Below are 10,000 nucleotides of genomic sequence, written 5' to 3' on the forward strand. Positions count from 1 at the left end.
TTGCACCTATGTCTTCGTCTGATTACTGCTGCCATTTCACCAGGAGGCATATGTGAGGAAACCCGCTTCCAGGTTTACACCTGCTTTTAGGAGGCGGAGAATTTTCACCGCAAAATACAGACACGCTTTCACGGGCGGTTTTTGTACATACCGCGGAATACATAATCAGGCGCACTTTACGCTTCCCCTCCCATGTCTTTATGGGATACTCCCACTTTCCCCTTCACACTCCATTGAATGCATATGCATGACACGGAAAAGTGCAATTTGCCATTTTCAGTTCCCGCAACAGGCAGTCTGCGCTTTTACCTCAGTGCGGCCTGTTTGTACATACCTCGCCATGCTTTTACGCGCACGTTGCAAAACAAATATGCCTGAAGTGGGCGCAAAAGCGTTAGTACATCTGGCCCTAACTGTTTATTTTAGTTTGCCAAGTATCTTAAAATTTGCTAATTCCTATGGTCCTGCCAAAAAAATTCATCATTAAACTGAAAAATTGAATGTGTCTGAAAATAATACAAACACACTTTATTACAAGTGAAAATAAAATATTGTATAATATCATCAATGCTGTACTGTGTCAATGTAGGGAACCAAACACATTATGTACAGCCCTGCCAGAAGTTTATGGAACGGTGTTCCAAATGTCGTTATTACAGAATCACAGATAAACAGATATGTTTTTTAATAAAATAAGGTGACAACCAGCTGTTGCTAAGTAACTGCTGCCTCTGTGCCAGCTGTTTTTCAAATGTCAGCCATGTGACCATGGTGATGTTAAAGGCACAATTACTAGTGCCGTCAGTTAAACGCGTTATTAACGGTGTTAACACAAACCCATTTTAATGGCGTCAATTTTTTTTATCACGGGATTAACGTTCTTCTTGGCCTAGCAAACTTGTAACGTTAGAAAAACTACAACACCACGCCGGCTCTAGCTAGACCGGAAACAAAACAACAGGCACGCCGCACACACTTTTTGGGCTTGCGAGCTGGCCAAAGACTAGTAGGCTAACGTTACGTTTTGAGTGGATGGCGAGCGAGAGACGCCGAAATGGATGCCAATAAGATTCTGAATGGAAAGTTTACTTTTAAAAAGTTGCCAAATGGTTCCATTGACAAGACCAAAGTGATCTGTGTGTTTTGTCGTTGTGAACTGAGCTATCATCGCAGCACGTCCCGTCTGAAATACCACTTGATGGTCAAGCACACAGCTGATGCCAATTCTCCGCCCCCTCGTCAAAGCCAGGCGACAATGGATGACTTCAGACAGAAGCACATGGATACCACAACTAAGAACAAACTTACTGCAGCCATAGCTAAATGGGTCCAAGTGAGAATGTTAGTGTGAAATTGAACACTACAGTATATGCCAATGTTGTTTACAATAAAAAAACATTTGCACAAAGCAAGCCGATCCACTTTTCTGTAAAGAATTCAAATGTCCACACAAGTCTTATACTTGAAAGAATCCTTTGTATCTTCCGGCCCATGAGTAGCTCTGCCTGGCTCACGCCTGTGGTGGTGCAAGGCGTTGACCGAAAGCACATGAGGGCGAGCAGAGGGTCTTACTGCTTCAAGATTCTTTTAGCGGTCTGAACACTTCTCTCTGCATGTCTGTTCCCTTGAGGGTTGTGTGGACTTGAGGTGATGTGTGTAAAGTCAAACTCTCTCGCAAAGTCTTTAAATTCCCGGCATGAAAATTGAGGCCCATTGTCAGACACAACCTCGTCTGGACAGCCAAATCTGGCACACACTGCCTTCAACTTCAAGATTACCTGCGAGGCAGTGGTTGTCGGCAGGTGAAGTATTTCCAGAAACCGGGAAAAATAGTCTGACACGACAAGGTAAGTGTGTTTGTCATGATCGCACAGGTCCATAGCAAGTCTCTTCCAAGGCCGGTCAGGTAAGGGGCTAGAGATGAGAGGTTCTTTCCGCTGGCTGGGTTTCATCTCATGGCACACCTGACAGGACTGGACTTTTTGATGGATTTCTGATGAGATGCTGGGCCACCATACAGACACATGGGCTCGCTCTCTAAACTTTGTCACCCTGGTGTCCATCGTGTATTCTGTTCAGGATGTCTGTTCTCAGCACATCTGATGATCCCATTGCATTCAGATAATTCAGCTTTCATGGGAAAATACTCCCTGATTGCTGCTGGAACATGGCCTATGTACTCTGGCCACCCTGACTTTATGTACTGCAACACCAATTGTAGGTTACAGTCTGCTGCTGTAGCTGTCTTTATGGCCTCAAGCCTATATGGGGTTGCAGGCATGGCGTCGACAACGGCTGCTATGTAGCACGCTACGTCAGAGTGAGTGTCAGTCTCCTTTTCCAGGCACTGTAGTGGACTCCGTGAGAGTGTGTCGGCCACTGTTAAGGTCTTCCCTGGTGCATATTCGGCCATCGGTTTAAATCTCATGAGTAGCCTTTGGCACCGTATTGGCACGTTGTCCAGGTCTTTCTGACTCATGAGTGGAACCAGAGGTTTGTGGTCGGTGACCGATTTGAAGCTCTCAAGGCCACACAGGTACTTTTCAAATCTCTCACAGGCCCAGACACTCGCTAAACACTGCTTCTCAATCTGTGCATATCTGGTCTCAGCATCAGACAGACAACGTGAGCAGTATGCCACAGGTTTCCATTCCCCTTCATGCAGCTGCAGTAGTACTCCGCCTATGCCATAACTGCTGGCGTCGGCTGAGACAGCAGTAGGGCGGTTCACATCGTAGAACTTCAGGACTGGAGAAGTGGACAGGATGTCTTTAATCCGCTGGAATGCCTCCTGCTGAGAATAGTCCCACGTCCATACTGACTTGGACTTTAACAGGTCATAAAGTGGCTGACCCACTGTAGACAAGTTGGGAATGTATTTTCCTAAGTAATTAAACATGCCCATAATCCGCTTTAGGTCTTGCACGTTCTGTGGTGGTGGGAGCTCGCGGATTGCCTCGACTTTGTCAGGGTCAGGTCTCACACCTGATTTGTCAATGACATGGCCCAAGAAGTGAAGCTGGTCCTGCATGAACTTACATTTTTCTTTGTTTAACTTCAGGCCGGCTGACTCCATCCTTTCCAGCACCTTGCTGAGACGCTGGTCGTGCTGCTCTGGAGTATCTCTACACACGAGGACATCATCCATGAAGATAGCCACTCCTTCCAGGCTGTTGAGGGTCTCTGTCATTTTTCCTGTCACAGGCTCAATCACCTCATTTTCCTCCGTGCGTTTTAATTCCTCTTTTACTTTTTGCAGTAGAGGCAACGGAACGCGACGAGCAGTGTGCAGTGTGTATGGCTTGGCAACATCTCTTAACAGGATTTTAACAGGCTCGGTTTTGAGTGTTCCATGCTCACCGAATGCTTTGTGGACTTCTTCGACACGTTTCACAAGCCCCATCATCATTGCTGTGACTCTGCTTAGCAGATTGTTTGCGTTTCGGCCACTGATGACATACACTGGAAAAGAGTATGGCTTTCCTTTATATTCTGTGCTGGCTTGAAACTTTCCTCAACAGTCCAACTGACCACCTGGGCTGCCCAGTGCAACATTAGATGACTCCAATTTCTTGTTGGGAACTAATTTCTTGAATGTCTCTTCTCCCATAATGTTTACATCTGCACCCGTGTCAATTTTAAATTTGACCGGTGTTGTTCCAATTGTAAACTGTATTTTCCATTGTTCATCACTTCTGTTTTCATTGGTGACTGCACCCAGGAAGTATGGTGTCTGTGAAACAGTCTCTGTCACTTCTCTGACTGATTTACTCTAACATTTCTTTTCCCAGTGACCCACCTTCTTACACTTGTTGCATGTAGAGTTCATGGCTGGGCACCTTTCCGGATCTCTGTGTTTCAGTTTTCCACATTTTCCACATTTCGAGTCTCCTTGATCATTTTCTCTCTTTTTAGGTTTCCACTTGGGCTTTCCTCTGCCTAATCCTCTCCCGCGGATTTCCTGCACCGCTACGTGTGACTCACCCTGCAGGTGAACTTGGAGTGCAACCTCCTCGGACTGGCGAACAGTTGTAATGGTTTGGGCAAGTTTAAGATCAGTCATTAGCTGCAATTTACGTGACAGTTCTTTGTCCAAAATGCCCACCACAATGCAGTCACGGATGTGTTCGTCTTCGTTTACACCGAAGTCACAGTGTTCTGACAACTCGTACAGGGCTCTGATAAACATTTCAGCTTTCTCACCACATTTTCCCAACACAACGTCAATCTTCTTCTCATCCCCATCCGTCTCGAAGGTGAAAGACTTGAAAATGTTTTCAGCCTCAGGCCCCATGGCATAAATCAGCGAACTGACCTGCACTTCGCCGTCCTCTTTACTCAGTTTAGTGGCCAACCGAAAACGCAGGAAACGTTGTTTCCAGTCAGCCCATTCATTTGGACGATCAAAAGCAAAACTTTCCGGAGGATGAAACTTGGCCATCTTTTCGAAGAAGCAATGTGTCCGTCAAACGCTTCTGACACCATGTAAAGAATTCAAATGTCCACACAAGTCTTATACTTGAAAGAATCCTTTGTATTAAGCAAACGTGCAGGTAACTAAACTTAATTCTCCACAACTGCGTGAGTCTTATGTTACAGGCACCACGTGCATACGTGCGTAGGGACGCAGCAGAATGCTCTTAAAGGTATACAGCCACATTTACATTGGCACATTATATGACACTTTTCCATGTTGATAAGAGCATTAAAATGAGAAAAAAAAAAGAATGGGACAAAAAGAAATCAAGGGACATTTAGAATAGATAAACATGTGCGATTAATTGCGAGTTAACTATGACATTAACGCGATTAATCGTGGTTAAATATTGTAATCGTATGACAGCACTAACAATTACATATGCTTGATTCATAATAGTTCTAAGAAAGAGGTGGGAACCAACTAAAATAATGTGGGATTCATACCGTTTCTACAAACTGAACATATCCTGACAGAATTCAACGAGTAACAGTAGTGGAAAGTGTGAAAAGGTTGAAAGTAATTCCCGCATCAAATATTTTGGACCAAGGACAAAAAATCATGCCATTTGATACCTTCAAATAATTTTAAATTTCAGTTCATGAAAACCTCCAAGTTGCTCGAAGGAGGAAGGCTTGCGGGGGCATTAATGTGTGTATGTTCTCAAAAAAAGTTGTGTAGAAAGTGTTATTTAGCTGTGTCAAGAGCAGTGAAACAGAGAAGAACTTCGAACTCAGTTTCTTGCAGTTGCAAAATAATGTCATAAAAGTAGGATGAAACAAAGTCAAAATGTCCCAGGTCGACTTAGAGCAGAGCTACTTACACTTACAGCGGCTTCCACAGTGGCAGCTTCTTCTGCCAATCGAATGGTTGGATTCTCAGAGGGCTTAAACACAGGTTTGGCTTTGACAGGTGGAGGTGGCTCTTTGGTCTTGGCGATTCGGGGGCTGCTCTCGGGACCGGCACTGTTGCCAAAAAGCTGACCAATCAGACTCTTCTCATAGCGTTCTCTGTTAGAGGAGGGAACTACGTCCAAGCGGACAACAGGGGAACGCATTGCCTGACGGAACACTTCCTGGGCTCTAGGAGGGTGAAAGAGAAAAGGAGGAGAGGGAGAGTAAGGCAGACAGATAGAGAGAGAGAGAGAGGTGAGCAATCGGTAAAAAATGAAGAGAAGGAACAGTAGAGAAAGTTTTTGTCAAGAAGTGGGTGACGTTTTAAGCAAAGTTTGTGTATGTGTGTACTACATATGGCACACATTTACCATTAAAACTAATCCGTTAATCACAATAACATACAGTGTGTAGTTATCAATCTCTGACAAGCAAAGTAATCATCACAGGACATATAACTAAATTAAGAGAAAAACAATAAAGGATGCATGGTATGAATCAGATTGCAAATGACAAATTAAAAAAGTTCCAATTAATTGTTAATTTTTATAAATGGTGGCTTTGATTTTCAAAAATTGTAATGCACCGTACTGTGGCATATCTTAGGCTCATATTTCTTTACTAAACTGAATTTAAGTGATTGTCAATTCAAAGACTTATAAGTATCCCCGAAACTAACAATTGCTTTCATTGGCAATCCTTTTTCAACTTAATCCAACTGATTATCTAGTCTCTTAAATTACAGAAATAATAAGAACAGGTAATAATCCCATTTTAAATTTACAATAATATAAAACACAAAAAAGTAGAAATTCTTTGTGTTTAAGAGGCTGGAATCCAGCTGACAATGTCATCTAACCCAAGACGATCTTAAATGTTGTATTTGGGTTATCAGTAGATCAGCATGTGTTTTTTTTCTTTTAAGACTGTGTAGGCAAAGCAGTGAATATTAGAGCAAGCAATGACATTTATTGAAAATGTCTTATATGTAATACTGTCTATATTTTGTTTGTATTTTGTTTTGTTGTCTAGCTAAATGTTTTGCTGTTAAGTAGTTTACGTCATGTGATGCAAGACAAATTTAAGAGAATTTGGATGATAAAGTGAAACCAAATCAAATTTATAAATTTTTATTATTAAATAATTTACAGTTATTTATAATTTATAATGCGTGGTCATTTTTTAACTGTAGTTCATTATTCTGCGTTACACTGTCTTTCATCTGTCGATTTCTATGTATTCTCCCACTTGTGAGTGGTAGGTCACTGTCTGTGTTGCTGTGCATTCATCTTCACTGAGCAACAGGACAAACTGAAGGCAGGACAGAAAACGAGATGCAACGCAGAACAATGACACCTGTACAGCAGGCCATTATAATCTCATGATCTATAAGAGAGATCATTTTGCAGATAATGAGTTTATATCAGATTATGCTAAGTAAATTAGGGGCACCATTGTGTCAGAGGCTATTGGTACACAACATCATTCACCTCAGATAACCGACAGAGAAAATCCAGTTTATTTAAACTCTATTAGATTACACTCCTATTATTTCCCACCAAGAATATTATTAGATGTATGACTCTCATAAAGTTTCTGTAACTAGAGACTATGTATAGAAAGTCACGTATGAAGGATATACACATTGTATTACATCAGATAAGCAATAATAATACATTAACATTTTATATCAATATAACAGGAATTTATGGCACATCCAGACCGAGGCAGAGCGAATATTCGCATTGCTTTTGCGTCAGTTTGATTGTGAGAGCATATCGGGATCATTTGTGTTTAATTGCATCTCACGTGCTACTCGCTACACGACGACAAGCAAACAACTTTTAAAATGCTTGTTTTCTGAATTAAATTCAGTTTGGTCAGGGCTACGCTAACATTGTAGCTGCTCTTTCAATACAACAATAGACACATTTACGCCGCACTCTGAATTTGTGTATTTGCGTCTTTGTATTATTATACATAAATCTGGTGATAAAATTGCATTGTGGAGAAGTTTCCAACTAAATCAATTAATCACTCCAGAAAATCAACTTAAAAACAGGTATATGTCAAATATATGTACTGCACATTTTTGTGTGTCTTTTAGAATGGGTGGTCATTTCTTCTAAATTCTATTCAGACAGGATTTGCATACTTTAACCATTAAACAAACTAGGCTGTCTAAGCAAGTGCTTATGTCACACCTTGCTGAATGACACTTGTAGTGATTTTCATTGGAAAAAAAAAGACTACAATACAGTACAATGAAACTAGATGCGAAAGCTGTGTGTGTTGATGTGTATATGGGGACCATTGTGCACAGATGATATCATTATTGCTCCTGACTGGACAATGTGTGCATGCACATTTGTGTTAAAGAGATATTCTAATAAAGCAGGCTACCTCAATACAGCTGCCAAGTTGGGACAATAGAAGTGTGAGCGTGTATGTGTGTGTGTGTGTGTGTGTGTGTGTGTGTGTGTGTGTGTGTGTGTGTGTGTGTGTGTGTGTGTGTGTGTGTGTGTGTGTGTGTGTGTGTGTGGTACTCATAGGGATCAGTGGACTTTCAGTGGCCTACTTACACATACTTCACTGGACCAAGCTACACATCTCAATACACCTGCCATAACAGAACAATACTGGCAATGTGCGTGCGTGCATGCGTGCGTGCGTGTGTGTCTTGGTTTGGTGTTTGTGAGTGAGTGCACTTGGGACTATACACCTGTCTTTGAACAATAGGTCCAAACCCCTCCGGTGATAATCCATTTACCTACAGTACAGCATAAAATACCTCATATAAGCTTATTACCACACTGAACGCTGGACAAGGACTATTGTGTAGACTGTATTGACATTGTAATGGGCTGTAATCATTATAACATCCACATCAGTCCTTGTAATCTGTGGCAATCGTTTTTATAGGTGTGTCTTTTTTTTTCTCCATTTCAATGCTCTGTAATCATTGTTACATCCTAACATACTCTCATGATAATGTACTTCTTTTCAGGTGCTTCAGTGTTACAGTAAGCAAACTCTACTGTGAAACATCTGGTCTCCAATGAATGTTAAACAAATCTTTCCTTAGAGGAAGGCGGTGGAACGAGGAGAGACACACAAAGGCCGGCTCTAACAGATGCACGCATAGATGGATTTGTAAGCAACGCTCTCCAAACATCTGCCAAGTGTCTTTCTGCTATTCTCTGTGATGGCAGTGCAGCAGTGATATACTGTAAGCCCTCTGACAATGGCAAGGGAAACAAGACACAGAGAGGCAAAGACAGCAGGGAAACAGGAAAAAAAAAAAGACAGGACAGGCCAGAATTCAAAAGGTTTGACATGAAATGCATCTAACCAAATACAGTATACACTTAGGGCTACTTTTCCATCTGGTAATGTTATGTAGGGGACACACTGAAATCTGAATTTCTTTTACTTTCATGTGATTTAAAACTTAAATTTACATTTTAAAGGGCGCCCAGATAGCTCAGTTGGTAGAGCATGTGCCCATATATAGAGGTTTACTCCTTGACGCAGCGGGTCCGGGTTCGACTCCGACCTGCAAGCCCTTTGCTGCATGTCATTCCCCCTCTCTCTCCTTTTATGTCTTCAGCTGTCCTGTCTAAATAAAGGCCAAAAATGCCCCCCCGCCCCCCCCCCCAAAAAAACGTATCTGTTCTGTCTGGCCTTTAATACGTAGCAGTGGTGTGACAATTTCATTCTTTTGTTTCTGTGTAACCTTTTCTGATTTTACTGTTTTCTATGTTCATTCTTTCTATTGTATGACATGTGTTTCTGATGTTAAGCACTTTGGATACCTGCTGGTTTTTGTAAAGTGCTATATAAATAAATTTTGATTGATTGATTGATTGATTTACATTTTAAAATCTCAACTCTACATTTAAACGGACGGTTCACCCACATCACAAATATACATTGGAGACAGAAACCAAATATAGAGACAAATATATTAAAACGTTCACAAATAAAACCAAAATGTCCTGTATGGCTAGACACCACTAAATGTAAGTAAGTTTGTTTTTCTCTTACTTGGGTGAACTGACGCTTTAAATAAATAGGACCTAGATCCCTGCATTAACCTAAAATCATTAATTGAGCAAGCTGTTCCTGATTACATAAGCATGTATCTGTATTTATATTCATTGTATCAGAAAAGCTAAATGAGAGAATTCTATGTTGTAATATGATATATTACAAATATTGGTAAGACATCCACATTCATTCGGTTGTCCACAGTAATATCCTTGGGACATGCTTTTGTAGATATTAAACTAATCTCAGAGGCATATTTTGACCTCCTAGACCCAACACAACAACACAAACAGTGTTGCACTTACTGGCTGAATGTCTTGTCCATGAGGTCGGTGTTGTTGATCATGACGATGCACTCATCCTCTTGAAACAAGCCCTCTTTTCTTGAGCGACTCTCTTCCTCCACTCCACGGATGTACAGACCAAGAGACCTGACAGGAGAGAGCATGGACAGGACGGGAGGTTAATGTATGTTCCCATCACTTCTACAGTTCTAAAACCTTGCACACATGTACACACATACAAGCACACACACTTTCTTACAGTGACTTTCAGTGTGTGTCCCAGAGGACTGATGTGT

General features: G+C 41.5%; 1 protein-coding gene across 4 annotated transcripts in view; it reads right to left on the bottom strand.

The window, feature by feature from the left end:
* Positions 1-10,000, bottom strand: part of pard3bb (par-3 family cell polarity regulator beta b) — a 248,643-nt gene that overhangs the window by 145,193 nt on the left and 93,450 nt on the right. For 3 of the 4 annotated variants that reach the window (XM_039817956.1, XM_039817958.1, XM_039817959.1), the window contains 2 exons: positions 9,726-9,851; positions 5,301-5,559 (listed from right to left, as the gene is read on the bottom strand). In XM_039817956.1, coding sequence (XP_039673890.1) covers positions 5,301-5,559; positions 9,726-9,851 — 385 coding nt within the window. The remainder of the gene's footprint in view (positions 1-5,300; positions 5,560-9,725; positions 9,852-10,000) is intronic. The other variant, XM_039817957.1, reaches the window with a different exon arrangement.

This window comes from Perca fluviatilis, chromosome 12 (genome assembly GCF_010015445.1).
Source record: "Perca fluviatilis chromosome 12, GENO_Pfluv_1.0, whole genome shotgun sequence".
Lineage (NCBI taxonomy): Eukaryota > Metazoa > Chordata > Actinopteri > Perciformes > Percidae > Perca > Perca fluviatilis.